The sequence below is a fragment of the Meleagris gallopavo genome, unplaced genomic scaffold, assembly GCF_905368555.1.
Source record: "Meleagris gallopavo unplaced genomic scaffold, MGAL_WU_HG_1.1 scaffold_9, whole genome shotgun sequence".
NCBI lineage: Eukaryota > Metazoa > Chordata > Aves > Galliformes > Phasianidae > Meleagris > Meleagris gallopavo.
Genome location: NW_028147023.1, coordinates 18,202 through 45,472, shown reverse-complemented (window position 1 = coordinate 45,472; position 27,271 = coordinate 18,202). Strand labels below are relative to the sequence as shown.

At 59.8% G+C, this 27,271-nt stretch overlaps 4 protein-coding genes across 5 annotated transcripts; all 4 read left to right on the top strand.

Moving 5' to 3' along the window:
- Positions 1 to 758: 758 nt before the first annotated feature.
- CDC37 (cell division cycle 37, HSP90 cochaperone) lies at positions 759 to 5,312 on the top strand. The gene is made up of 8 exons (XM_085215228.1): positions 759 to 985; positions 2,142 to 2,435; positions 2,657 to 2,762; positions 3,110 to 3,225; positions 3,883 to 4,005; positions 4,091 to 4,273; positions 4,678 to 4,749; positions 4,838 to 5,312. The coding sequence occupies exons 1-8, from the start codon at positions 884 to 886 to the stop codon at positions 5,021 to 5,023; spliced, it is 1,182 nt and encodes a 393-aa protein (XP_085071354.1). The 5' UTR covers positions 759 to 883; the 3' UTR covers positions 5,024 to 5,312.
- Positions 5,312 to 17,624, top strand: TYK2 (tyrosine kinase 2). The gene is made up of 26 exons (XM_085215234.1): positions 5,312 to 5,331; positions 5,935 to 6,147; positions 6,523 to 6,596; positions 6,692 to 6,844; positions 7,170 to 7,293; positions 7,744 to 7,888; positions 8,443 to 8,606; positions 9,016 to 9,400; positions 9,627 to 9,803; positions 10,050 to 10,207; positions 10,278 to 10,401; positions 10,863 to 11,055; positions 11,143 to 11,252; positions 11,813 to 11,992; positions 12,073 to 12,160; positions 12,934 to 13,061; positions 13,393 to 13,528; positions 13,933 to 14,084; positions 14,173 to 14,323; positions 14,512 to 14,609; positions 14,960 to 15,152; positions 15,669 to 15,787; positions 16,212 to 16,384; positions 16,682 to 16,799; positions 16,897 to 17,007; positions 17,356 to 17,624. Exons 1-26 carry the CDS (start codon positions 5,312 to 5,314, stop codon positions 17,488 to 17,490), a joined length of 3,822 nt encoding a protein of 1,273 aa, XP_085071360.1. The 3' UTR covers positions 17,491 to 17,624.
- A 943-nt stretch (positions 17,625 to 18,567) lies between these two features.
- Positions 18,568 to 25,336, top strand: RAVER1 (ribonucleoprotein, PTB binding 1). Of its 2 annotated transcripts, XM_085215209.1 has the most exons (12): positions 18,570 to 18,772; positions 19,461 to 19,527; positions 20,045 to 20,520; positions 20,727 to 20,918; positions 21,488 to 21,602; positions 21,843 to 21,916; positions 22,216 to 22,318; positions 22,924 to 23,054; positions 23,373 to 23,463; positions 23,747 to 23,871; positions 23,959 to 24,008; positions 24,346 to 25,336. In XM_085215209.1, exons 1-12 carry the CDS (start codon positions 18,635 to 18,637, stop codon positions 24,410 to 24,412), a joined length of 1,629 nt encoding a protein of 542 aa, XP_085071335.1. In that variant the 5' UTR covers positions 18,570 to 18,634; the 3' UTR covers positions 24,413 to 25,336. The 2 variants fall into 2 exon arrangements, with proteins under 2 accessions (XP_085071334.1, XP_085071335.1); XM_085215208.1 differs by lacking the exon at positions 23,373 to 23,463 and having other exon boundaries at positions 18,568 to 18,772.
- A 298-nt stretch (positions 25,337 to 25,634) lies between these two features.
- FDX2 (ferredoxin 2) lies at positions 25,635 to 27,173 on the top strand. Its single transcript, XM_085215210.1, has 4 exons — positions 25,635 to 25,798; positions 25,875 to 25,981; positions 26,413 to 26,500; positions 26,890 to 27,173. The coding sequence occupies exons 1-4, from the start codon at positions 25,653 to 25,655 to the stop codon at positions 27,044 to 27,046; spliced, it is 498 nt and encodes a 165-aa protein (XP_085071336.1). The 5' UTR covers positions 25,635 to 25,652; the 3' UTR covers positions 27,047 to 27,173.
- The last annotated feature ends 98 nt before the right edge of the window (positions 27,174 to 27,271 follow it).

Sequence of the window (27,271 nt, the reverse complement as noted above, 5' to 3'; positions counted from 1 at the left end):
TATGGGGCGCTATGGTGTGAAGGAGGATGCTATGGGGTCGCTATGGTGGTCTATAGGGTTGCTATGGGGATCTATAGGGATCTTATGGGGTTGCTATGGGGTTGCTATGGGGATCTATAGGGATGCTATGGGGATGCTATGGGGATCTATGGGGATGCTATGGGATCTATGGGGTTGCTATGGGGATCTATGGGGGTGTTACGGGGTTGCTATGGGGATGCTATAGGGATCTATGGGGATCTATAGGGTTGCTATGGGGATGCTATGGGGTTGCTATAGGGCAGAGGGGGTCCGGGGGGGTCCCGGCGGCGGTGCGGGGCTGCGGGTGGGTCCGACGCATGCGCGGGGGGGGCTGCGGGTGCCGCGCTCCGCCCCCCCCAACCCCGCCCCATAGCTCCGCCCTCTGCCCACCCCCCCAGAATCCAACACTCCCCCCAAATAAAGCCCCTCTCTTGTTCGAGCGTGATAATATGAGGCAGAGACCCCCATGGGTCACCCCAGAATGGGATGGGAACACCCCCAGGGCAGTGGCAACGCCCGTCCCTACCCCCACATCCATACCCCATACCCTATACTGCATATTTCCACCCCCATATTCCTATATCCCACTTCTCCACCTCCACTCCCGTTGCTCCCCTTTGCCCCTCCATCCCCACACCCAATTTTCCGACTCCTGTCCCTTTAAATCCTCCGCCATCTTTCTCTCGCCTTCCCTCGCCGGGAGCTCCATTACGCGTGCGCACGCCCTCCAAGCGCGTCGCAACCGGAAGTGCATCACACACAGAGGACGGAAGTGGGCGCGCCGTGCGCTGGAGGTTTCCAGAAGCGGCCGAGAGCGGCGGACGGGCGCGGGGGGGGCGGTTCGGAGGGGTGCGGTTCCGCTATGGTGGATTACAGCGTCTGGGACCACATCGAGGTGTCGGACGATGAGGACGAGACGCACCCCAACATCGACACCGCCTCCCTCTTCCGATGGCGGCACCAGGTGGGGCGCGGCCCGGCCTCAGGGCCCGGCTCTGCCCTTAGGCCGCGTTGCCATGGTGACCGCGCCCCCCTCCCCGTTGCCGTGGCGATGCCCCCCTTCCCCCGCTGCCCCTTTTTCCCATTGGCCCCCCGCGCTGCCCCGTGGGGATGCGGTGTCTCCGTTGCCGTGGTTACCGGTGTCCACCTCCCAAGGGCCCGCAACCCCTCCTCGGCGCCCCCCACCTTTGTATGGCGGGGTCTTCATCCGCTTCCCAGCCCCGTCCTCATGGGAGACCCCATTTTGTCCCCCCCCCTTCTCAGGGCTGTTGCCATGGAGGTCCCCACTCCCTCCCAAGGTTGGTCCCCTTTGGCGTCTTCAGTCCCCTCCCCGTGGGGGTCCCCAGGGCAGCCCCCCTCCCTCCTCCCACCCCACCTGCCGTCCCCATCTCATCTCCTCATTGAAGGCTCAGTCCCGTCCCCATGGCTGTCCCCGTGCTGTCCCCATTGGGACCCCCATTCCCAGTCCCGATCCCCATGGGGATGTCCTTCCATCCCTGTCCCCATGGGGGTCCTCATCCCATCCCCCCGGGGGTTCCTGAGCCTCTCCCCATGGGGGACCCCGTCCTGTCCCCATCCAGACCCTGTGTGAGCCCCCAGCATCGTCCCCGTCCTGTCCCTGTCTTCTCCCCATTCTGTCCCCATGGGGGTCCCCACCCCCTCCGCAGGGCTGTCCCTATGGGAGTCCCCATCCCATCCCCATTGTCTCCCTATGAGGGTCTCCACGGTGGTCCCCATCCCCTCCTCAGAGCTGCCCCATGGGGATCGCTGTCTCTCCAGAGCTGTCCCCATCCCATCCCTATGGGGAGTCACCTGTCCCATCCTCACAGTGGTCCCCACTCTGTCCCTCTGGGGGTCTCAGTGGTGGTCTGCATCCCCTCCCCAGGACTGTCCCCATGGGGGCCGCCATCCCCTCCCCAGAGTTGTCTTACAGAACAGACTTTGGGCTCCCCCCTTCCCGCCTTGGGGGGAGGGGAAGGGGGCTGAACTCCCCTCCATTTTTCCTAAGAAAGCACTGGGATGGGGAGGTGGGGGATGTGGGGAAGAAGTTTGCTCCTTGCTCCCCACCCCCCGAAGCCCCAAAAACACGAGACAACCCCCCCCCCTTCCCCCACTTCCAGGCCCGCGTGGAGAGGATGGAGCAGTTCCAGAAGGAGAAAGAGGAGCTGGACAAGGGCTGCAGGGAATGCAAGCGGAAACTCGCCGAGTGCCAGAGGAAACTGAAGGAGTTGGAAGTGGCGGAGCCCGGGGGGGGGTCCGGGGGGGCCCGGGGGGAGCGGGAGAGGCTGCAGGCGGAGGCGCAGCAGCTGCGCCATGAGGAGAGGAACTGGGAGAGCAAAATGGAGGAGCTGCGCAAGAAGGAGAAGAACATGCCCTGGAACGTCGACACGCTGAGCAAAGATGGCTTCAGCAAGGTGGGCAGGGGGAGGGGTGTACCCCCCCCACCACACCCCCACCCCACGCCTTGGGATTGTCCCCCGTTGGAGTCCCATTGGGTCTCCCCCCACTGGGTGTCCTGCCCCATTGGGGTCATGCTGGGTCTTCCTCATTTGGGTGGGTGTCCCCCCCATTGGGTTTAACCCCCCCCACCCCATGGGTGGAGTCATTGGGGTCACATTGTGCCCCCCCCCCCCAGAGCGTTTTCAACGTGAAGGCAGAGGAGAAGGAGGAGACGGAGGAGCAGAAGGAGCAGAAGCACAAAACCTTCGTGGAGCGCCACGAGAAGCAGATCAAGCACTTCGGTGAGGGGGGGCTGCCCCACATCCCCCCCCCATCCCATCCCCACCCCTCACCCCTCAACCTAGGGGTCCTACCCCCACCCTGCCCCAAACCCCTACAGGCACCCCCCCCAACCTGGGGGTCCTGCCCCACATCCTGCCCTGCACCCCCCAACCTGGGGGTCCCTCCCACCCCACACATTTCCCTCATTTCCCACATTTCCTCCCTTTGGGGGACCAATGCCTCTGTCTCCCTTTGGAGGACTGATTTCTCTCTTTTGGGCAGAATTGTTCTTTTTTGAGGACTGATCTCCTTTTGGGGGCCATTCTCTGTTTTTGGGGGATGATGTCTCATTTTGGACCCCCCCCAGGCATGCTGCGGCGCTGGGACGACAGCCAGAAGTACCTCTCTGACAACCCGCACCTCGTTTGCGAGGAGACTGCTAATTACCTGGTCATCTGGTGCATTGACCTGGAGGTGGAGGAGGTCTGGACCCCCCCCCCCGGGCCTCTTTTTTGAGGGGTTCAGTGTCCCCTCTCTGTGATTTGGAGTCTGTTTTTTTTTGGGGGGGGGAGGGGTGTTGAGGGTCTCCAAATGGAGAAGGGGATGGAAGGACCCCCCCCTTCCCCCCTCCCAACACTTTGGGTTTTTTTGGGGGGGGGGGGGGAGCGTTGGGGGAGGCACAAAGGTGTTCTGTGGGGAATAGGGGGTGGGAATGAGTTCGGTCCCCAGGATTTGGGATTTTGGGGGGTGGGGGGGGCGGTTCCTTTGGGAATTGGGTTTTTTGGGGGGGGCTGAGGGGCTCTGAGTAGAAAAGGTGATGGAAGGGCCTCCCCCTCCCCCCCAGTGCTTTGAGGCTTTTTTGGGGGGGTCCACAAAGAGATTCTCCTGGGAAAGGCTCCGGGCAGCAGCCCATGCTCTGCACTGCCTTTCTTTTGGGGCTCCTTTTGGGAGTTTTGGGGCTCCTCTTGGGGGCTCTTTTTGGGTACTTTTTGGGGGTTTTTTTGAGGCTCCATTTGGGGCTCCTGTTTTTTCTTGGGGGGTGGGAGCTCCATTTGGGACTCTTGGGGTTTTTGGGGTCTTCCTTTTGGGGCTCCTTTTGGGGCTCCCTTTGGGCTCCTGACCCCCCGCTCCCCCCCACAGAAGCAGGCTCTGATGGAGCAGGTCGCCCACCAGACCATCGTCATGCAGTTCATCCTGGAGTTGGCCAAGAGCCTCAAGGTGGATCCTCGCGCCTGCTTCCGCCAGTTCTTCACCAAGATCAAGGTGAGCATCACCACCCCCAACCCCCTCCCCAAAAAAACCCAAAAAGGAGGGGATTCCCACCTGAAACGGCCCTGCCCCCCCGCAGACCGCCGACCAGCAGTACATGGAGGGCTTCAACGACGAGCTGGAGGCCTTCAAGGAGCGCGTGCGCGGCCGGGCCAAGGCGCGCATCGAGAGGGCGATGAAGGAGTACGAGGAGGAGGAGAGGCAGAAGCGCCTGGGGCCCGGCGGCCTCGACCCCGTCGACGTCTACGAGTCCCTGCCACCCGTGAGTGCAGGGATTTGGGGCTCAGGTCCCCACTTGTCGGGTTTTCCTCCAGTTGGAGTTGTTGGTCATAACCCCGTAGAGGTTTGCAGTTCACGAGCGTGGCACTTTTGGGGAGAAATTCCTAGTTTTGATGGTTTCCTGTATTTTGAGTCATTGCTTGTGACCATGTAGAGGTTTACAGTTCATGAGCACGATGCTTTTGGGGAGAAATCCCCATTTTCAGTGGTTTTCCAGTATTTTGAGTCGTTGGCTGTGAACCCATAGAGGTTTACAACTCCCTCCCACCCACGAGTGTGGCACTTTTGCAGAGAAATCCCCATTTTCAGTGATTTTCTGCATTTTGAGCCATTGGCCGTGACCCCATCGATGCCTCCTCCCACCCCCTCCAATTCTCTGCCCCACAGGAGCTGCAGAAATGCTTCGATGCCAAAGACGTGCAGATGCTGCAGGACACCATCAGCCGCATGGACCCCACCGTGAGTGCCCCCACGACCCCCACACCCCACAATTACCCTCTTCCCCCCTCCCCTTCCAATAACAGCCCCCCATTTCTTGTTGCTGCAGGAGGCAAAGTACCACATGCAGCGCTGCATCGATTCGGGGCTGTGGGTCCCCAACGCCAAAGCGGCAGCTGAGGGTGGGGGGCAGGGGGGGGCACACGGCCAGGCGGGGGGGGGCAGCCCTGAAGCACTCTATGAGGAAATCCAAAAAGAGAGCCAGGAGGAAGAGGGGGGGGAGGGGAAGGCCTGAGCCCCCCCTCCCTTCAGTGACCCTGACCCCATTCACCCCTCCCCCCCCCACCTCTGCCACGGGGGGCACAACGCGCTCTCTTCCCCCCCCTGCTTTGCCCACTTTTGGAGACACACACACACACGTGGGGGAGGGGGGAGGGGGGCGGCTCTTTTTGGGGGTGGGACCCCCCTGCACTTGTGGGGCTGGGGGTCGGGGGGGTGCCAGGGCAGCTGCTGACCCCCCCTTCCCCCCCAACTTCTGACCGCCCGCCCTCCCCAACTCAGCACCAATAAAGTGATGGAAGCGATGGCAGTTCGTCCCTCTTTGTGGAGCTCTCAGCCCCATTGACAGCAACGCCGCCCCAGACATTCCCAGGCTCAGTGCCCCATAGGGCCGCCATTCCCAGCCCCAGAGATTCCTGGAGCCTCCGTCCCACAGAGCTGCTGAGCCGCTGCCCCATAACGACACACCCCCAGCCCCACAGATCCCCATCCCCCTCCCCCCACATCACTCCCAGCCCCACAGCAACGCTGTACCACAGCGGTTGTGCCCCCCCCTCCCACCAACTGGAGCCACCTGCTCCCCCACCCCCAGCTGTGCCCCCCACATCCTTCAGTGCCCCCCCAGTCTGGCCCATTTCCTCCCCATTTCCATCTGCCCTCCCCCCTTCCAGCCCCCCAGTTTCAACCACTTACACCCCAACATTTGGCTCTGCCCCCCAACGTGCACCATGTAACCTCCAGCCCCCCAGGTGTGGGTGACCCCCACCCCATATCGAGCTGTGCCCCCACAGTTCGGCCCCTCTGCCCCCCACTCCCGTGCCCAGATTGCCCCCCCCCAAGGCCGTACCCCATTCATTCATTCAGTGCTGCCCCGTGGCCACGCCCCTTTAGACCACGCCAACATCAGTAAGCCCCGCCCCCTCACAGCTACGCCATTCGAAAAAACGCCCCGCTCTTCTGCGAGCTCCGCCCCCGCATAGGGGCGTGTCCCCCGGCGGCGTTCGGCCAATGGCAGCGCGCGTCTCTGGCGCCCAATGGACGGTTGCAGCGGCGGAAGCGAGGCCGGAGCGGAAGCGGGGGGCGGAACCGGAAGCGGAAGCAGGACGGAAGTGAAAGCAGTGAAGAGCCGGTGTGTGAGGGGTCAGGGACTGTGGGGAGATGTGGGGCTGGGGGTGTTTGGGGTGGGGGTCGGGGCTGTGGGCCCCCGTCCTCATTGGCTGCAGCTCTTTTGGGATCCCTCGTCCCCTTGGGATCCTTCCCTCTTTGGGATCCTTTCCATGATCCCCCCCAACCCTTGGGATCCCCTTCCTTGCTCCTCCTCCCCCCCAGCCCCTTTTGTGACCCCTCACCCCTCTGAATCCATTCCCCCGCCCCAATCGATCCCTCAGGACCCCCCTCCCTGACCCCATATTCTACCCCTTCCCCCCCCTTTGGGATCCCCTCCCCCCACTTTAGAATCCCTTTCCTTGCCCCCACCCCCCCCGCTCTTTGGGACCCCCCCGCCCCCCCCAATAGGTCCCTCAAGATCCCCCCACTGCCCCCCCCCCCCCCACAGATCACCACCACATTATGCCCCACCCCAGAACCAGGTGGGTCACTTCCCACTACCCAACCTACCTCCCCCCCCCCCCAGCCAATGAGATCCCACCCCCTTCATTAAACCCGCCACTAATTACCCCCCCAGGCCATGTCACTGTGCCGGAGCACCGTGAGCCCCCCGGCGTCGCCATTTTCCTGCACAGGGAGGGGGATGGGGGTGGGGAGGAGCAATGGTGGAGCGATGGGAGCAGAGCGCCGAGCGCTGAGGAGATCTGCGTGGAGTTGGCACGGCGCCTCGGTGAGAGGGAGCTTCGTTAGCCACTAATTAAAGGGGGGTGGTGAGGAGGTTCTGTGGTCCTGTGATCTGTAAGAACCTTTCCAACCCATCCTGTAGTCCTGTGATCTGTAAGGACTTTTCCAACCCATCCCATGGTCCTGCGTTCTTTAAAGACCTTCCTTACCCACCCCATGACTCTACACCTTCCAGGACCCTCCTATCCCACAGTTCAGTGACCTTCCAGGACCTTCCCAACCCACCCCATTGTTCTGTGACATTCCAGGACCCCCCTGCCCCCACCCCCCAGTTGTGTGACCTTCCAGGACCTGCCTGGCTGTCCCCACAGGCATCTCCCCCCGCTGCGCGGCGCTGTTCGCGCTGTACGATGCACCTTCCAGGACCTGGCTGCCACCCAACCACCGCTTCGGTGCCATGGAGGACCGTGACCGCCGCCTGCACTTCCGCATCCGGTGAGCCGGGTCCTGTCAGCTCACAGCTACCCTGGGGTGGGACTGACCAGGTTCTTGAAGAGAACAAAAGGATGGAGTGGTTGGAGTGGAAGGGTCCTGGAAGGTTGTAGAGCCATAGACTGGGTTGAGAGGGTTCTGGAAGGTCACTGAGCCATGAAGTGGGTTGGAAGGGCCCTTACAGATCACAGAAGCATGGGGTGGGATAGGAAGGCCCTTAAAGATTAGAAAGCCATCGGATGGGCTGGAAAGGTTTTTACAGATTGAAAATGCAGGGGTTGTGTGGGAAAGGTCCTTACAGGTTAAAATTGCACAGGATGGATTGGAAAAGTTCTTACAGACAGGAATAAAAAAAAAGTGGGACGAGTTGGAAAAGTCCTTACAGATTAAAAAAGCATCAGGTAAGCTGGAAAGGTCCTTACAGATCATAGAACCACAGCTCTCCCACCTCAGGTTCTACTTCCGGAACTGGCATGGCATGAACGAGGCGGAGCCGGCCGTCTTCCGCCATGCGCCGCGGCACAACGAGGGCACCGGAGAGAAACCGCGCGGCACGGCCGTGCTCGACAGGGCATCCTTCCAGTATCTGTTTGAGCAGGTGGGCCAGGTCCTGAAAGGTCAAATAAATAAGGGATAGTTGGTTTGTAAGGGTCCTTAAAGATCAGAGAACGACTAATTGATTGGGTTGGAAAGCTGCTAAAAGGTGATAGAGTCATGGAATGGGTTGGAAAGGTCTTTAAAGGTTATAGAGTTATGGAATGGTTGGATTAGAAGGGTTCTTAAGGATCATAGAGCCATGGAATGGGTTGGAAATGTCCTTGAAGATCAAATAATTATGAAATAGTTGCACTGGAAGAGTCCCTAAAAGTCATGGAAGCATAGGATGGTTGGGTTGGAAGGGTCCTGAAGGTGATAGAACCATGGGAAGGGGTGGAAGGGTCCTTAAAGATAATAGAGGAATGGAATGATTGGGTTGAAAGGGTCCTTAAAGGTTGTAGAACTACAGAATGGGTCAGAAAGGTCCTGGAAGGTAAGGGGACTGTAGAATGGGTTGGAAGAGTTCTGGAAGGTCATAGAACTGTAGGAAAGTTGGATAGGAAGCCTCTTTCAAGCTCTCTTCCCATCACCATGTGGTGTTCTCCTTTTCCACAGGGAAAATTCGACTTCATTAACGATGCAGCATCATTAACGGACTTCCAGTCGGAGCAGGAAGTGCAGCGCTTCAAAAATGAGAGCCTGGGCATGGCCGTGCTGCACCTCTGCCACATCGCCCTCCGCAGCGGCCGCTGCCTCGAGGAGGTGGCACGGAAATACAGGTGGGCACCCATGGGGGTGGGATTTGGAGGGGCGTGGGGAGGGATTTGGGATGTGGAGTGGGAACGTCGGGGGTACGGGGTGGGATTTGAGGGGCTGTTGGGTGGGATTTTGGGTCAGGGTTTGGGGATTTGAGGTGGGAACGCAGGGGAGTTTGGGTGGGGGTTTTGGGTCCAGATTTGGGGTCAGGATTTTGGGTCGGGATTTGGGGGTTGGGTTTTTGGTTTTGGATTTTGGGTCGGGATATTGGGGTTGGATTTTGGGTCGGGATTTGGGGGTTGGGTTTTTGGTTTTGGATTTTGGGTCGGGATATTGGGGTTGGATTTTGGGTTGGGATTTGGGGATTTGGGGTCGGAGCATTGGGACATTCCAACAGCACTTGGGCTGTTCCCACCCTCTTCATCCCCACAGCTTCAAGGCATGCATCCCGCGCTCCTTCCGGCTCCAGATCCAGCAGAGCAGCGCCGTGACGCGGCTCCGAATGAAGAACGTCTTCCGGAAGTTCGTGCGGCGCTTCCAGCGGCACACAGTGGGCGCGGGGTCGCTGACGGAAGAGGACGTCATGTTCAAATATTTGGCCACTTTGGAGCTGCTGGCCCCCCGCTTCGGCACCGAGCGCTTCGCCGTGCTCTCCTTGGACGTCTCCAACGAAGGGGAGAAGGCGCAGCCCTGCGGCAATGGGGGGCACGAGATGGCGGAGCGCGGGGACGCGGCGGCCCCAGGGGACTCTTCGGTCAGCCATGAGGTTCTGGTCAGCGGTACCACTGGGATCCAGTGGCGGCCCGTGCCCAGCGAGGTGAGTTTGTGGGGGGTTTGGGATGGGTTTGGGTTGGGAGGGTCTTTAAAGGTGGTAAAATGGGGTTGGATTTGGGCTGGAAGGGTCCTTAAAGATCACGGAACCACAAGATACGTGGAAAAGGTCCTTGAAGGTCATAGAACAAGGTGACCGTTGTGTTGGAAAGGGCCTGGAGGCCCCCCCAGCCCCATCCCCACTGTTCCCAACGCTCCATTTCGCTCTGCAGAGCGTTGAGGTCATCTCCCACCGCGGATATTTCGGGCGGAGGAGCAGACGGAAGGATCCGGAACCCCCGGCACCGCCGGAGCCCCCATGGGTGCACTTCTGTGACTTCCAAGAGATCACCCACATCGTCGTCCAGGACTGCAGGGTCTGCGTCCACCGGCAGGACAACAAGTGCATGGTGAGCACCGCGGTGGGAAGGGGGGGGGTTGGTCCTTGTTGGAGTTTTTCGGGTGGAGTTTGAGTGGATTTGGGGCTGCTTGGATGTGGAAGATGGGAAGGACCGATGGGGTTTGGGTTGACCCAAGGGTTGACTCAGTGGTTGACCAACAAGCCAGCAGAGACCCAGAGGTCCCCTCTAACCCCTTAACTTCTGGGATTTGGGGACTCTGCTTCCCCACACCTCATTGCCTCCCCTTCCTCCCAGGAGGTTCTCCTCCCATCCCACCCGAGCGCTCTCTCCTTCATCTCACTGCTGGACGGATACTTCCGACTGACGGCCGACTCCAACCACTACCTGTGCCACGATGTGGCCCCGCCGCGCCTCGTCATGAGCATCCTCAACGGCATCCACGGCCCCATGCAGTGCGTCCCGCGCCCCGCTGCAACGCCCCGCATCCTCAGGGGGTTCCCCACAGCGTTTCCCCTTCCCCAGGGAGGAGTTTGTCTTCGCCAAACTGCGTCAGGAGGAGCACGAGGAGGGGCTCTACGTCCTCCGCTGGAGCGTCCTCGACTTCGATAGGGTGATTCTGGCCGTGGCAAAGAGGGACCACCAGGAGGTACTGCAGCTGTCCCGCATCGGGGGGAGGAGACCCGCACGTATTGTTGCTGGGATTTGGAAATCTGCTGATTTGGGGGTTCTGTCTGAGCTCAGGTGCTGCAGCAGAGCTCAGTGTGGGAGGTGGAAGGGAGTGGAATCGATATGGGGCGTTCTTCTCTAGTTCCTGGGCTGTGTTGTTAATTTGTGTTGCTTGGTGAGAGGAGTGGGAAAGGGGAAAAGCTCCGCGTGCCCCATTTGGGGATTGAGGTTGGGAACCCAATGGGATCCACCGGTTCCATTAGGAATACAATAGAATCTACCAGTTCCCATTGGGAACTTGATGGGATCCAGTAAGTCGTTTTAGGAACCCAATGGACTCCACCAGTCCCACAGGGAACCCAATGGTCTCCGCCAGAACCTGAAGGGCTCCTCCAGGCATTGGCTGACAGATCAGTGCCAACACCACCCCCTGTCCCACAGGACCCCGTTGTGCCGGGAGGCCTCCAGTTCCGCCAGTTCCGCATCCAGAAGAAGGGCAGCTCCTTCGTGCTGGAGGGCTGGGAGCGCGAATTCCCCACCGTGCGGGCGCTGCTGGACGCCCTCCAGGGCTGCACGCTGCGCTCCGGCGAAGACAGCTTCACGGTGAAGCGGTGCTGCCTGCCCAAACCGGGAGGTTCGGCCCAATTCCCCTTTCCTTCCGCCACGGAGAGGGGCGCAGCGCTGTTGGCGCAGCCCGGTGGACGTCGGTTCCTTCTGGCAGAGATCTCGGATCTGCTGATCACCACGCAGAAGGTGAAGGACAACGCGAAGCGGATCCTCAACCTGACCCAGCTCAGCTTCCACCAGATCCGCAAGGACGAGATCACTCAGGTTGGGGGGCTCAGCCCCAGATCTGTGTGGTGTGGGGGCAGGAGGGAGACCTGGAGCAATCCCAGAGCCGTGGGGGGTGGAGGGGATCTCTGGGGATCCCCCAGTCCTACCTGCACCAAAAAAAAAACAACTGTTGGCCAGCTGATGGTCAGCCGTTGGCCACAGGGGCACCAGTGGCCATCTTGGCCCATGAGGGCGTGCTGTCAACTTGTGGTCAGCCATTGGCCAACCGTTGGCCACCGGGATGTCAGTGGCCATCTTGGCCAACGAGGGCACATCGTTGGCTCGTGGTCAGCTGCTGGTCAATGGTTGGTCACTGGGACGTCTGTGGCATTGTGGCCAATGAGGGCATGCCATTGGCTTGTAGTCAACCAATGGTCAATCATTGGCCACCGAGATGCTAGTGGCCATCTTGACCAAAGAGGGCACGCGAGCGGTTCGCAGTCAACCAATGGCCACCAGGATGCCAGTGGCCATCGCAGCCAATGAGGGCACACCATCGGCTTGTGATCAACCATTGGCCACCAGGCCACCCTCTGCCCTTTTCCTCCCACCCTCAGCGAGCCCACCTGGGCCAGGGCACCCGCACCAACATCTACGACGGCGTCCTGAACGTCCGCGGCGCCGCCGGGCCCGACGAGGCCGAATACTTCTCCACCGAACAGAACAACAACAGCGACGGCCGCGAGATGCACGTGGTGCTCAAAGTGTTGGACCCCACCCACCGCGACATCGCCCTGGTGAGACCCCCGCCCACCACTCACCGCCCGCCGGCGCCACGCTGGGGTGGCCGCGGGTCTTTGGCACGTTTTCTCTGCAGGCGTTTTTCGAGACAGCTAGCTTGATGAGCCAAGTGTCGCACGTCCACCTGGCCTTCGTGCACGGCGTCTGCGTGCGGGGATCCGAGAGTGAGTGATTCCATGCTTTTTGTCCCAAAAAGTGAACGGGGCGCCCACCCACAGCGGGGGGTGGGGCTGAGGGGGCTTGAGAATGTTTCTGTTCTGGCTGTGCTGCGTTTTGGTTGTTTTGTGATCTGTAAGGATCCTTCCTGCACAACCGTTCCGTGGTTTTATGGTTCTGTCATCTTGAAGGACTTTTCCAACCCGAACCCAACCCATTTTATGACTTTAAGGACCCTTCCAACCCAATCATTCCACAGCTCTGTAGTCTTAAAGGACCCTTCCAACCCACTCTGTGGTTCTGTAACCTTTAAGGACCCTTCCAACACATCCCATGGTTCTGTGGTCTTCAAGGTCCTTTTCAAGCTAAATGTTCTGTGCTTCTGTGATCTTGAAGGACGCTTCCAACTCAAACCCAGCTCATTCTGTCATCCTGTGACCTTTAAGGACTTTCCCAACCCAAATCTCTCTCTCATTCTGTGGTTCTATGATCTTGAAGAACTCTTCCAACCCTTTCCGTGGTTCTGCGATCATCAAGATCCCTTTCTATGTAACCCATTTTGTTACCTTTAAGGACCTTTCCAAACCAACCATTCTATAGTTCTGTGGTCTTTAATGACCCTTCCAACCCACTCTGTGGTTCTATGACCTTTAAAGGCTCTTCCCAACCCAAAACCAACCCATTCAATGACCTTTGAGGACTCTTCCAACTCAAACCCAACCAAATCTATTGTTCTGTGACCTTCAAGGACCTTTCCAGCCCCCCCCATTTCCATCTACAGATATCATGGTGGAGGAGTTTGTGGAGCACGGCCCTCTGGACGTCCTCCTGCGGAAGGAGAAGGGCAGAGTCCCCGTGGGGTGGAAGATCACAGTGGCCAAGCAGCTGGCCAGCGCCCTGAGCTACCTGGTGAGAACCAGGGGGAGACAGAGGGGGGGTCCCCATAGTTGCCTAAGAGTGCAGAGACACCCATTTTTGGGGGGTTTGACCAACGGTTGGCCAACTGTTGACCAGTGGTTTACCAATGGTTGACCAGTGGTTGACCAACGGTTGCTCAGTAGTTAACAAATGGTTGACTACTGATTGACCAATGGTTGTCTGATTATTGAGCAGTGGTTGACCAGTGGTTGACCAACAGTTGCCCATAAACCGGCAGCGTGCCCCGGTGGCCAAAACCAACCGGGCTGGGGGGGCGAGAGGTGACCCCAACCCCACACAGCACCTCTCCCTGCTCCCCCAGGAGGACAAGAGCCTGGTGCACGGCAACGTGTGTGCCAAGAACGTCCTGCTGGCGCGGACGGGGTTGGGTGATGGCACGCAGCCCTTCGTCAAGCTCAGCGACCCCGGGGTCAGCTTCACCGCGCTGACCCGAGAAGGTGAGGTGTCCCTCTTGTCCTCCCTGCGTCACGGGAGTTGGGAAGGAGTTGGGATTACAGTTGGGATTGGGGTTATGGTTATGGTTAGGATTAGGATAGCATTAGTGTTGGGGTTAGGGTTCCATTTAACTTTAGGATGTGGTTGGGACTGGGTTGGAATAGGGTTAGGGTAGAGTTAGTGATGGGATCGGGTTAGGGTTGGAATCAAGACCTACTGGGAGCCCCCACTGGGATCCCGTCCTATTGGGAGCCCTCTCCTTCCTGAGACCTCCTACTGGGAACCCCCTCCTACTGGGACCCACCCCTACTGGGAGCCTCCTAACTACTGCTATGCTCTCCTACTGGGACCCCCTCCCTGCATCCACCACACCGTGTCTCCTTCCCCCCACCCCTCACCCCCCCAGAACGGGTGGATCGGATCCCATGGATCGCCCCGGAGTGCATTCAGGACGTGGGGAACCTCCACCCGGCCGCCGACAAGTGGAGCTTCGGCACCACACTGCTGGAGATCTGCTTCGACGCCGACGTCCCCCTGAAGGAGCGCACCCCGGCCGAGGTCCCCCCATCTCCACTCTCCCTACACGTGTTCCCTGGTGAGGAGACCCTAAAACTCATATTTGTTTTTTCAATTTTTTTTTTCCTAGAAAGAGCGTTTCTATGAGAAAAAGCACCGCCTGCCTGAGCCGTCCTGCCAGGACCTGGCTGCCCTCATCCAGCAATGCCTGAGCTACGCGCCCGCCGAGCGACCGTCCTTCCGTACCGTCCTGCGGGACCTGACCCAGCTGCAGCCCCACAGTGAGGCCCTGCCCCACACCCCCTCCGCCCCATAGAAGCTTTTCCCATTGGGTCATGGTGGTCCTTCACTGTTCCCATCGCTCCTTCTTAATTCGGGGACCGGAGCAAAAATGGTGTCCGTATGGCATTGGTGGGAGGCACAGAGTGCTCAGATCCCACCCCCCCCTCATAACCTCTGTCCCTTCCAGGCCTCATGGACGTCTCCTCCGTCAACCCTGACCTGACTGTGTCTGACCCCACCGTCTTCCAGAAGCGTTACCTGAAAAAGATCCGCGAGCTGGGGGAGGTTGGTCTTCAGTGGTGGTCTTCAGTGTGGGTCTGGGTGAAAGGGTGGGCTGAGGGGGGCCTCATGGGGCAGGAAGGACCTCATGGGGTGGAGAAGGACCTCATGGGGTTCTACAAGGCCAAGTGTAGGGTGTTGCTCCTGGGGAGCCACACACAGCAGTGTGGACTGGGGCTGAGCTGCTGTGGAGAAGGACCAGAGGAGGTCCTGGTGGCCAGCAGTTGACCATGGGTCGACCATTGGTTGGCCATCAGTTGACCTTTGGTTGGCCATTGTTTGACCATTGGTTGCCACAATCCCAAGTACGCTGCTGACCCCGTTGCGCGTCCCCAACACGGTGTGCGTCCTCACAGGGTCACTTTGGCAAGGTGGGCCTCTACTGCTACGACCCCACCAACGACGGGACGGGTGAGATGGTGGCTGTGAAGTCCCTGAAGGCCGGCTGCAGCCCACAGCTGTTGGCCAGCTGGAAGAAGGAGATCGCCATCCTGAAGACCCTCTACCACGAGAACATCGTCAAATACAAGGGCTGCTGCAGCGAGCAGGGTATGGTGGGAACGCCATGGGGCCGCCCCCAACAACAGCTTGGGGGTGCTGAGAAGGGAATTTGGGGGGTTTCTATGGTTGAGTTTTGGGATGTCTCACAGAACATTGTTGGGGTTGGGTTTGGGTCAGTTCTCATGGCTGGGGTCGTGGTTGGAGGTCTTGTTTGAGGCTTGGGATCTCTGTCGTGTTTGGAGGTCCCGGTTGGGGTTTTGGATGCCTTTTGGGGTTGGGATTGGGGTTGGGTTTGGGTCACCTCTCGTGGTTAGGGTTGAGGTTGGGATCATGATTGGGGTTTGGAGCACATCTTGTGGTTGGGGTCATGGTTGGGATTTGGGTCATCTCTCCTGATTGGAGGCATGGTTGAGGTTTGGGGTCACTCTGTTGGATGCTCCAAATGCAATTTGGGGGATTTCCTCTTCCTGGTTGGGCTTTGGGTCACTTCTCATGTTCGGGGGTCGTGTTTTGGGGCATTGGACCCCAATTTTGGGCTTCCTCTGCCCCCCGCTTTCCCCCCAGGGGAGCAGATGGTGCAGCTGATCATGGAGTACGTCCCGCTGGGCAGCCTGCGGGACTTCCTGCCCCGGCACCACGTGGGGCTGCCACGCATCCTCCTCTTTGCCCAGCAGATCTGTGAGGTAGGGGTCGGCCTTTCCCACCCCAAAAATGGTCCCATCCCCATTTCCCTCCCCCGCCCATAAAAAAGGTCCCATCCCCATCTTTCCGCCCCAAAATGGCCCCATCCATCCCCATCTTCCCATCCCAAAAAAGATCCCAACCCCAATTTCCTATCCCCATTTTCCCACCCCAGAAACAGTTCCAGCCCCATTTACCCTCTGCAGAAAATGGGCCCAGCCCCATTTTAATTCTCTATAAACCCCTCAGTGCCCATTTGTGTCCCTATAAACCCCTCAGTGCCCATTTGTGCCCCTATAAACCCCTTTATGCCTCACTTGTGTCCCTACAAACCCCTCAGTGCCCCCTCCTGCCCCCTCCCGTCCCCCCATTTCCCTCCCATCCCCCCGTTTTCCCCCCTCCAAACGCCCCCCACCCCCCCCTCAGGGCATGGCCTACCTGCACTCCCTGCACTACATCCACCGGGACCTGGCAGCCCGCAATGTGCTGCTGGAAAGCGACCGCCGTGTCAAGATCGGCGACTTCGGCCTGGCCAAAGCGCTGCCCCACGGCTGCGATTATTACCGCGTGCGCGACGACGGCGACAGCCCCGTCTTCTGGTGGGCCGTCACCCCATGTCCCCGTTGGGTCCCCCATTGGGTCCCCATTTGTTCCCATAGAGTTCCTGCACAGTCCCCATAGCGTCTCCATTGGTCCCTGTCACCCTATGTCCCCATTGGGTCTCCATTGGGTCCCCTTTGTGTCCCCATAGGATCCCTGTTGGGTCCCCATAGGGACCTCATAAGTTTTCCATTGGGTCCCTGTCACCCCACGTCCCCATTGTGCCCCCATAAGTGTGACCCCCTTGTGCCCACCCCCCAGTGTCCCCATAAGCGTGCCCCATAAGTGCCCCCCAGGTTCGCCATGGAGTGCCTCAAGGAGTGCAAGTTCTCCTTTGCATCAGACGTCTGGTCCTTTGGAGTGACGCTCTACGAGCTGCTGACCCACTGCCACCCCGCGCTCAGCCCCCCAGCGGTGGGTCCGGGATGGGGGGGGTTCCCCAAGTAAAGGGGGGATCGGCTCTGACCCCTGTGTGTATCATCCCCATCCCCCCCCCCCCCCCAAAAAGCAGAAGTTCCTGGAGATGATTGGGGCCACGCAGGGGCAGATGACGGTGCTGCGGTTGATGGAGGTCCTGGAGAGCGGACGGAGGCTGCCGTGTCCCAATGGCTGTCCCTGCGAGGTGAGGGGCACCCCCTGCCCCATAAGTGTCCCCATGGCTGTCCCTGTGGGTGAGAGTCACCCTATGCCATTTCTGCTCACTGTTTTCCCCTCTTTTCCCCTTTTTCCCACCTATTTCTGCCTTTTGCCCCCCAATTTCCCTCCATTCTGACCCGTTTCCCCCCCATTTCCCCCCACTTCTGCCTCACTTCCCCCACTTCTGCCCCGTTTTTCCCCTTTTTCCCCCCCACTTCTCCCCATTTCCCCTGTTTCCCCTCATTTTGCCCCACTTCCACCCCCATTTCCCCCCATTCTGCCTCACTTCCCCCCCATTTCTCCCCGTTTCTCCCCCGTTTCTCCCCCATCCCAGCTGTACCGGGTCCTGCAGACATGTTGGGATGCAGCCCCCACTTTCCGCCCCACATTTTCCCATCTCATCCCATTGCTGCGCTCCTTCTGCCTCAAATACGGCTCCGCTCCGCCCTCCGTCTTCAGCGTCCTCTGAGGACCCCCCTGGATCCCCTGGACTCCCCCCACCACCACCACGGACCCCTCCCCGACTACCGCACCCAATTTTGGGGCATTTCATTACTTTTTAATATTTCTTTTTTTTTTTTGCCCCCTTCTCCCCCCCCCCCCCTCCCCCCCATTTTTTGGGGGCTGTTTGGTACTTTTTAATTAATTTTTTTTTCTACTAATATTTTTTTGGGGGGGGGGGGTCACATCCCAATGCCCCTCCCCCCCCTCCAAACGGGGCCAAACACTGTGAATTTGGGGGCGTTCCCCCCCTTCCCAACCATTGCCAAATATTGGTGCCCCCCCCCCAGATGTGACAAAGGGGATGAGGACACCCCCCCAAAATGCCTTTTGTTTTTTGTGGGGGGGGGGCAACGAATTGAGCAGACCCTCATGTGCCCCCCTAACCCCTCCCCCCAAGTTGTACACAAGGGGAGTGGGAGTGCTGCCCCTCTCCCCATATTTATTGCCTCTGTGTCACCCCCCTCCCCCCCCAGACCTCATTTTGTGGAGGGGACCCCAATAAAGGCTGTAACAGCCCCAGATGTCCTGTGGAAGGGGTTCTGGGGCTGGAAAATGGAAGGGGGGGGTGTATTGTGGGGGGGAGACAATATGGGGCGGGCATTGTGGCATTGGGGGGGAGGGGGGGCAGGGGGATCCTCATAGGGCACAGAGGGTCTGGGGGTTCCTACGGGTTGGATGAGATGGGGGGGCTCATATTTTTCTATGGGGGAGGGGTCTTAGGGATTCTATAGAGTGGGTGGGGGGTGGCAGGAAGGGTCCTGGATGGGGGAGGTGGTCTTACGGGGCTGGGGGTCCTATGGGGTCTCTGGCCCCCGTAGGGCCGAGCGCGTCGCGGTCCCTTTAAATCTCGGCGCCGGGACAGCTGAGGGGCGTGGCCTTCACTTACCAACCAATGAGCAGCCGAAGAGGGCGGTGCCCTTCCCGCTTCACCCAATCCGAAGGCGGAATACTCCCGAGCGGCTGCTCTCAGCAAATCCGCGCCGCCGTTGCTCACGGGTTTTTTTTGTTTTTTTTTTTCGCACTGCCCAGTCGGCGCCCTCCGTACTCCGGAGGGCGGGCCAATGGGGGAGCGGTGTGTTGGCTGAGTAGAAGGGAGGCGGGAAACCAAAATGGCGGCGGCGGCGGCGGCTGAGCGGGTCCCAGCTGGGGAGATTCCGCCGCTGGACCCGGTCGAGGTGCGCGCCCGGCGGTTCCGAAACCGCCGCAAAGTGATCATCCGGGGGCTGCCCGCCGATGTCAGCAAGCAGGTGGGGAGCGGAGCGGGGCCTGCGGGGTTTAGGGAGTCTTGGGGGGTGGATTTCTGTGGGGATTGAAGGGGGAATGGGGCCTGGAGGGCAGTGGGGCCTCGTTTGGGGGGGGTTAAGAGGGGTTTCTTGGGAGGGGCTGAGGTGAGAGCGAGGCCTGGGGATGCAGGGAGATGATTTGGGGGGGAGGGCTAAAGGAACTTGGAGGGGGTCTGTGAGAGGAGTTGGGGGAGGAAGGGAGTCTGAGGAGCGTTGGGGAGGAGTGGGACATGGCAGGGGACAGTGGGATCTCAAGGGGGGGCTTCGGAGCTGGGGGGTCTGAGGGAAGAGTGGGAATGGGGACTGGGGAGGCAGTAAGGTCTCTGTAAGGGGGGGAGTGGGCATCGGGGGACAGGGGCTGAGGGGGGGTTCTGGGGGGGACGTGGGGCATGGGAGGGGCAGTGAGGTCTCTAGGGGGGGATGGGGTCTGCAATGGGGTGTCATTTGGGGCTGAGGTGGAATTGGGGGTGGGGGGCACTAGGGTTGGACCTCCAGCGTTGGGGGGGGGGGGGGGGGGGGAGAGAGAACTATATCTGAGACCTCCGTCCTCCAATTCCCTCTTTGCCCCGTTATGTGGGGCAGAAAATGGGCCCAATTTGGGATGAATTGGGGAATATTTGGGTGTCCCCCCCCGTCCTCTCCCCCCCTTCAGGAGGTGCACGAAATGCTGCGTGACTTCGAGCTCCAGCACTGCTTTGTGGACAGGCACAGCGGAACGGGTGAGCGGTGTTAATTATGTGAGGAGGGTAATTAACGAGCAGAGAGTTGGGGGCGGAGACCATATAGGGCCATGAGGGTTTGATCTATGGGCCCTTTTGGGGTCATTGGGGAGCTCAGATAACCCCATAGGACCACTGGGATCCAAGCTATGGGTCCTTTTTGGGTTCTTGAGGTCTCCTGGGGGGGTTGCAGATGACCCTATGTGTCCTTTCAGGTTCCTTGGGTGTCACAGATGACCCCGTAGGACCACCAGGATCCAATCTGTGGGTCTTTTTGGGGTCCTTGGGGCTGACAGATGACCCCACGGGTCCTTGGGATCCCTTGGGGCACACAGATGACCCCATAGGACCACCAGGGTTCCATCTATGGGTCTTTTTAGGGCCATTGGGATGGTTGGAGGTCACAGATGACCCCATAGGACCACCGGGATCCAATCTGTGGGTTCTTTTGGGGTCCTTGGACTCGCAGATGACCCCATAGGACCCCTCTCACCCCCCCACATCCTTCCCTCCTCAGCTTCCATCACGCTGTCGGACGCCGCCGCAGCTGAGCGCGCCCTGCAACGCCTGCAGCGCTGCACCCTGCGCCGTCACCGCCTGCATGCAGAAGTGCAGCCGTGCAGCGCCCTGCTCTGCGTGGCCCACCTGCCCCGGCAATGCAGCCAGCAGCCGTGGGAAGCGTTGGTGCGGCCGTACGGCGCCGTGGGGCGGTGCTGGTTGGTGCACAGCCGGGCCTCGGGGCGCTGCAAGGGTTACGGCTTCGTGGAATATTTGCACGAGGAGGCGGCCGCCGCGGCGCACGCGGAGCTGCAGGGCCGGGCGCTGGGTGCACAAGTGCTGTTCGTGCGTTGGTGCGACGGCGGAGGGGAGCTGATGGAGGAGGAGGATTTGCACACCAGCTGTTTGTGCGTGGAGGGGCTGCCCAGGGGCTACGCGGACGGAGAGGGGCTCCGGAGGGTCTTCTCGGGGGTGTGCGGCCCCAAATTCTGTCAGGTATGGGGGAGGGAGGGGTTATGGGCTGGGGGGGGAAGGGGATGGGGAGTGGGTTTGGGGATGGGAAGGGGGCTGGGGAATGAATTGGGAGGGGTGCATTGCTATGGGGATATGGGGATGGAGAGGGGTGCAGACATTGGGTTTTTGGGGGTGGACTTTGGGTTTTTGGGGCGGATGTTGGGTTTTATGGTCCCCATGCCCCACAGTTGGCCTATGGGGCGGACGGGCAGCCGCTGGGTTTCGCCGTGCTGGAATACGACTCAGCAGATGCCGCTGAACGCGTTCAGGCCGCCATGGACGGGGCTCTCGTCGGGGGCAGCCGTGTCTGTGTGTCCTTCTGTGCCCCGGGGCTGCCCGCTCACAAGATGCTGCCCGCCCTCGTCGCCGTCCGCACTGCGGTACGACCGTGCCGGGGGGTCAGCACCGCTCCGTGGGGTGGGGTGGGAATGGGGCTCCGCTGGGCACCACGCTGGGGGATTCCAACTGAATTTGGGGTTTTCCTTCTCCCGGCCAGCAAAATCCTGTTGATGGCACTTCTGGGGGTCTCTGGTGCTGGGAATGGGGCTCCAATGGGCCACAAACGGTAGAATTTCTCCAAAATTTGGGGTTTATTCTTCTGCTTACCCAACCAAATCTTATTGATGGCGTTTTTAGGTTCTCTGGGGGTGGGAATGGGGCTCCAAAGAGCTCCAAATTGGGAAATTACGACTGAATTTGGGATTTTCCTTCTCCCAACCCAACAAAATCCCAGTAATGGAATTTTGGGGGTCTCTCATTAGGGAATGGGGCTCCAAATGGGGGGGGGTGGTGTGAATCTTCCAAAATGTGGGGATTTTTCCTTTTCCCAACCCAACAGAAGATGCCCATTTATGGCATTTTTAGGGACTCTCTTATGGGATCGGGTCTCCAAAGGTCCCCATTAGGAATGATTTGCTCAGTTTTGGCCTTTTTTGCCCCATTTTTGCAGGCTCAGAGCCGCAGCCGAGGGCTCCTCCCTGACCCCACACTGCTGCAGATCCTCAGTGCCCTCCGCAGCCCCACTGCTGCCCCACTGCTGCACGGAGCCTTGGGGGGCAAACGGGGTAAGTGGGCGGCCCCATAGCATTGGATGTCTGTGCCATATTGCTGTGGGGCTGCCCCATAGTGCCAGGGGGCAAACAGGGTAAGGGGGCGGATGCATAGGAGGGGGGGGCTGCCCCATAGTGTTGAGTATCAGCCCCATAGTGTGGGGTGCCCTATAGCACCAGGGGGGGTTAATGGGGTAAGGGTGGCTGCCCCATAGCGCCATGGGGCAGCCTCATATGTGTTTTTGTGCCCCATAGGTCTCCTCGGCGCTGCCCCATTGCTGCCCTTCTGCCCCACAGTGCTGCAGTCGGTGCTGCAGAACCCAATGCGGGTACAGGGGGGAAAGGGGGGGAGGATTTGGGGTAAAATTAGGAAATTTGGGGCAATTTGGGAGGGGTTGGGGCAATTTGGGGGAATTTGGGGCAATTTTGGGGGAGTTTGGGGGCATCTGAGGAATTTGTGACAGTTTGGGGGAATTTGGGACAATTTTGACCAATGTGGGGAGAATTTGGGGCAATTTGGGGGGATTTGGGGAACGGAGGAATTTGAGGTTGGAGGGTGGTGGAATTTGGGGTGAGATGGGGCAGTTTTGGGATGAAAAAGGTGAGTTTTGGGTGCATTGTGTTGCAGAAGCCGGGGCTGCTGGGGGAGGCACCATTGAGGGTGCTGCCCCACGGCGTCGTGGGAATGCCAACGCTGAACGCTGCGCCGCTGCTGGGGGACACCGCCACCGGTATGGCACCTTCCAGGACCTTCCCAACCCAACCTGTGGTTCTGAGACTTTCCAGGAACTTTCCAACCCCTTCTATGTTGTTCCACTTCCTTTCTGACTCATTGTATGACATTCTGGAACCTTTTCAAGCCATTTTATGACCTTCCAGGATCCTCCTGACTCCTTTTGTGACCTTCCAGCACCCTTCTAACGCATTATATGACCTTTGAAGACACTTCTAACCTTTTCTCTGGCCTTTAAGGGCCCTTCTGACCCATTCTGTGACCTTCCAGGACCCTTCCATGCCATTCTTAGACCTCCCAGGTTCCTTCCAACCCATTCTCTGACCTTTGAGGACCTTCCAGGACCCTTTCAACCCATTCTAAGACCGTCCAGGACTCTTCTGGTCCATTCCATGTCCTTTCAGGCCCCTTCCAACCCCTTCTTTAGGACCTTTCTAACTCATTTCCTGACCTTTTCTGACCTTTCAGGCCCCTTCCAGCCCATTTTCTGACCTTTCAGGCCCCTTCCACCCCCTTCTCTGACCTTTCAGGACCTTCCGTGACCCTTCCAACCCCTTCTCTGACCTTCCAGGACCCATTCCCACTGTATTCCCCCCCCCACAGGTGGTGACGTCCCCCCTTGCCCCCCATTGGGCGGCGTTGCCGTGGCAGCGGATCGCGACGGCCCCCCATTGACCGCATCCCTCCTCAGCACCAACAACAGGCGGAGCGCCGGCGCTGCTCCAACCACCGCGGTGAGCCTCCAGTGGGTGACGGCTCAGCGGGTGTTCCTTTGGAGGTCTGAGGGCGGTGGTGTTGCGGGGGGAACCTCCAACCGTGGGGTAAAGGTGACAGCGCCCGGGGCTGGGTGTTGGTGGTCTTCCAAGGGCTGACGGTGCAGCGGTTGCTCCCTTGGAGGTCTGAGTGGTGGTGGTGGTGATGGGAGAACCGCTGGGGTTGGCTGTGGTTGTTCCCTTGGAGGACTCATTGCAGTGGGGTTGGGATGACAGCACCCTGCGTGGGGTGTTGGTGGTCCTCCAAGGGCTGACGGTGCGGCGGTGGTTGCGTTGTAGGGGTCGTTGTTGGGGGAACCACCGAAGGACTTCCGGATTCCCCGCAACCCCTACCTCAATCTACGCAGCCTGCTGCCGCCCAGCATCACCGGTCAGCCCCATAGCGCTGCCCCATAGTGCCCCATAGCACTGCCCCATAACACGGTCCCATAGCACCCCATAATGCTCCACAACTCCAGCCCTATAATACCCCATAGCTGAGCCCCATAAGTCTACCCTGCGGGCACCCCGCAGCTCTGCTCCATAAAGCCCTGTAGTACCCCACAACTCCAGCCCCACAGCACCCCACTCCAGCCCCACAGCACCCCGTAGCACCCCACTCTGCCCCATAACACCCCACAGCGCTGCCCCATAGTGCTCTTCCTCCCCCCCAGGCATCGCTGCCCCCCAGGCGTTGGCGCTGCCACCCCACAGCGTTTTGGGCACCGGCCCCACAGCGCGGATCTCATCAGCCCTCAGAGAACCACTGCTGCCATCGCCCGGAGCCGCTGCCGAGGGGGTACGTGTGGGGCTGCCCCATAGATCCCCCTCTGCCCCACAGATCCCTGTTGTGCCCCCCCCACATTGTGCCCCCCTTTCTCCCCAGACTCCCATCGTTCCCCCCCACCGTCAGCATCGCACAGTGCCCCCCCCAAGGTGAGACCCCTCCCCAATTTCATATGGGTTTATGTGGGGGCCTTTGGGGGGGGGGGTTCTATTGAGGGGGGGTCTATAATGGGGTGGTGGGGGGATCTATGGGGAGGTCTGGGGGGGCTCTATTGAGGGGGGGCTTTATTGAAGGGGGTCTATTGGGGAGTCGGGGGGGGCTCTATTGAGGGAGGAGCTCTACTGAGGGGGGCCTCTATGGGGGTCTTTATAGGGGACTCTGAGGGAGGCTCTATGGGGGTGCCTGGGGCCTTAATTGGGGGGGGGAGCACTGAGATGTTGGAGTGTAAACGTGCCCCCCCACCCCCCTCCCCCTTCTATATTCCAGACCCCCGTGCCCCCCCCCCCAAAAAGGCCGTGGTCTCAGCTGCTGCCCCCCCCGAGCGGAGCCCTGAGGGCTGCTATGTGGGGCAGCACTCGCAGGGCCTGGGGGGGCACTACGCCGACTCCTACCTGAAGCGGAAGCGCATCTTTAAAGGACCCCTCCCGAAATGAGTTACCAACCCCCCCACACCCCACGCGTTGATCTCAATATCGTGAAAACTGAATATTTTTTAATTATTTTTGTTCCCTATTTTGGGGTGTTTTTAAGGTGTTGTTGTGACCCCACCCCCACCCTCCTTCCCATTGCACAAAGTGTGTGTGGGGGGAGTCGTCAGAGCCTCTATTTTTCCCCCCTCCCCACTGGGAAAATCCCCATTTTGGGGCCATTTCTCCTCATTTTAGGGGTGTGTCCCCCCCCATTTTGGGACCATGTTCCCCCCCCAATGGCACAATGTGGGTGGGGAGTGTCAGACCCTCTACCCCCCCCTTTCCCCCCCATGGAAAAGTCCCTGTTTGGGGGCCTTTCTCTCATTTTGGGTGCCTGTGCCCCCCCCCTCCCCCCCCCCATTTTGGGGCTATGTTTCTCCTATGGCTTAAAGTATGGGGGGGGTCACAACCTCTGCCTCTCTCTCCCCTTGAAAATCGCCATTTTGGGGGCATTTCTCCCCATTTTAGATCTGTGTGCCCCCCCCTTCCCACCCCCACTTTTTGGGGGGGTCCACCCCTTAATCCCCCCCCAGTATAGCAGCACATGGAGCTTCATTTTGAGGTGGGGGGGTCACATTTGATGCCCCTCCCTCCCCCACGTTCCTTGCCTTAACTGCTGCTTTGTGGGGGGGTGTGGGGGAGGGGGGTCGACCCTCCTTCCCCCCAATTTTATTTCCGTTACATTTCAGAGTGCATTTCTTTTTGCTGGGGGGGAACACTCTGTCCACCCCCCCCCCCAACGATGAACTCTTCTCAAAGTAAAGCTATATTTATATCAACCCCGCCAACTTTGCTTTGGTCTCATTATTTCTAATGGGAATCCCCCCCCCCCCCAATGGACCTCTCTAGTGCCTCCCCCCTTCTAGGACCACAATGTGTCCCCCCATTATCCATGGAACCCCTTGTCGTCCCCCCCAATTTCTGAGACCCCCTGTGTTGTCCTCCCTCCCACCTAAAAGGGACCACATTGTGTGTGTGCCCCCCCCTCTATTTCGTACGTAGGGCCCCCCCCCATCACCATTCAATTGTTGGCAATGGGAGCTCTAAGCCACGCCCCCTCCAGTAGTTCCCTTCTGAGCTTTGAGCTGCTTCCGTCGCAGTCTGATGACGCTGCGGTCACGTTGCGCTGTCACGTGGCGTCCAACATGGCCGCCCCCACGGGGGCGCTGTGGCGGCGGTTGCTGCGCAGTTCCGCGGTGCGGGGTTTCTGCGGGACCGCGGCGGCGGAGGAGCCCGAGAGAGCCGTGTGGGTGCGGGGCGGGGGTGGGGGGTGCGGGGGTGGCGTTCCCAGAGTGGTGCTGACTCCCCCCCGTGTCCCCTCCGTAGGGTGAACGTGGTGTTCGTGGACAGTGCGGGGCGGAGGGTGGAGGCGCGGGGCCGCGTGGGGGACAACGTGCTGCAGCTCGCCAGGGAGTGCGGGGTTCCTATTGAGGGTACGGGGGGGCGGGGGTCAGGAGGTGCGGGTTCCTATAGGGGATGCCGGAATAGAGGGGGGGGTTCTTGGGGGGGCGGTGTACGAGGTTTGGGGTGGGGTTATGGGGTCCTTATGAGGGGTGCGGGGGGGTCAGGAGGTGCGGGGTTCCTATAGGGGATACCGTAATAGGGGTGTGGGGTTCTTGGGGGGGGCGTACGAGGTGTGGGGTAGGGGTGGGGGAGTTATGGGGTTCCTGTGGGAGGTGTGCCGAGGTCAGGATGTGCGGGATTCCTATAGGGGATGCAGGAATAGGGGTTTGGGGTTCCTGGGGGTGGCACTGGGAATGGGATTGGGACTGGAAATGGGTTTGGAGTGCTGAAACCTGATCAGGAATGGGATTGGGATTAGGATGGGGGGGGGTCCTAGGTGTTCACGTTTCTCCCCCCACAGGGGCTTGTGAGGCATCCCTGGCGTGCTCCACGTGCCACGTCTACGTCAGCACCCCACACCTGGAGTGTCTGCCCCCTCCCAGCGAGAGGTAACCCCCCCAAAAAAAACCCCACAGCCCCCACCAAAGACTCCCTGAGACCCCCCCCCCCCCGCAAAAAAACACAGCCACCCTCCCCAAATGAGCCCCCCCAATTTTTTGTGCCCCCCCACGTTATACTTCCATTTATTCCCCCAACTCCCCCTCTCACCGCCACCCCCTCCCCAATGTCCCTTCCCCCTTAATCAATTAACTTAATTAATTTCTTTCTCCCCCCTACCTTAGGGAGGAGGACCTCCTGGACACAGCCACCCTTACACTCCCCTATACCCCCATATCCCCTTCCCATCACCTCATGACTGTGACTCTCCTTTAGGACCCCCCCGAGATGCCCCCCGCATCCCAGTTAATTAACGTAATTAATTTACTCCCCCGCTTAGGGAGGAGGATCTCCTGGATACAGCCCCGCAGCTGCGCGTGGAGTCGCGGCTGTGCTGTCAGCTGACGCTCCTCCCGTCGCTAGAGGGCGCTGTCTTCTCTCTCCCGCGCGTCACCCGCAACTTCTACGTGGACGGCCACGTCCCCAAAGGGCACTGACATGATCTTGGGGGGGGGCAACGGACGCCCCCCCCCAGTATAATGGGATGGGGACCCCCACCCCAAAATAAAATGTAATGGGATGTGGGGGTACCCCCCCTACTAAAATAAAGAATATTAGAAGTTAGATGCAGACCCCCCCCTCCCCCCAGATATAATGGGATTGGATGGAGACCCTTCCCCAAAAATAAAATATATTGAAAGTGATGGAGATGAGGACCCCCC

Excerpts from the sequence above, each read along its gene's own strand:
- FDX2 (XM_085215210.1), top strand. The coding sequence starts at position 25,653 with ATGACGCTGCGGTCACGTTGCGCTGTCACGTGGCGTCCAACATGGCCG. Across the intron at positions 25,799-25,874 it reads AGCCCGAGAGAGCCGTGTGG|GGTGAACGTGGTGTTCGTGG; the intron begins GTGCGGGGCGGG and ends TCCCCTCCGTAG. Across the intron at positions 25,982-26,412 it reads GTGCGGGGTTCCTATTGAGG|GGGCTTGTGAGGCATCCCTG; the intron begins GTACGGGGGGGC and ends CTCCCCCCACAG.
- RAVER1 (XM_085215208.1), top strand. The coding sequence starts at position 18,635 with ATGGCGGCGGCGGCGGCGGCTGAGCGGGTCCCAGCTGGGGAGATTCCG. Across the intron at positions 21,917-22,215 it reads TGCTGCAGAACCCAATGCGG|AAGCCGGGGCTGCTGGGGGA; the intron begins GTACAGGGGGGA and ends ATTGTGTTGCAG. Across the intron at positions 24,009-24,345 it reads CGCACAGTGCCCCCCCCAAG|ACCCCCGTGCCCCCCCCCCC; the intron begins GTGAGACCCCTC and ends TCTATATTCCAG.
- CDC37 (XM_085215228.1), top strand. The coding sequence starts at position 884 with ATGGTGGATTACAGCGTCTGGGACCACATCGAGGTGTCGGACGATGAG. Across the intron at positions 2,436-2,656 it reads GCAAAGATGGCTTCAGCAAG|AGCGTTTTCAACGTGAAGGC; the intron begins GTGGGCAGGGGG and ends CCCCCCCCCCAG. Across the intron at positions 3,226-3,882 it reads TTGACCTGGAGGTGGAGGAG|AAGCAGGCTCTGATGGAGCA; the intron begins GTCTGGACCCCC and ends TCCCCCCCACAG.
- TYK2 (XM_085215234.1), top strand. The coding sequence starts at position 5,312 with ATGGCAGTTCGTCCCTCTTT. Across the intron at positions 15,788-16,211 it reads TTGCCCAGCAGATCTGTGAG|GGCATGGCCTACCTGCACTC; the intron begins GTAGGGGTCGGC and ends CCCCCCCCTCAG. Across the intron at positions 16,800-16,896 it reads CCGCGCTCAGCCCCCCAGCG|AAGTTCCTGGAGATGATTGG; the intron begins GTGGGTCCGGGA and ends CCCAAAAAGCAG.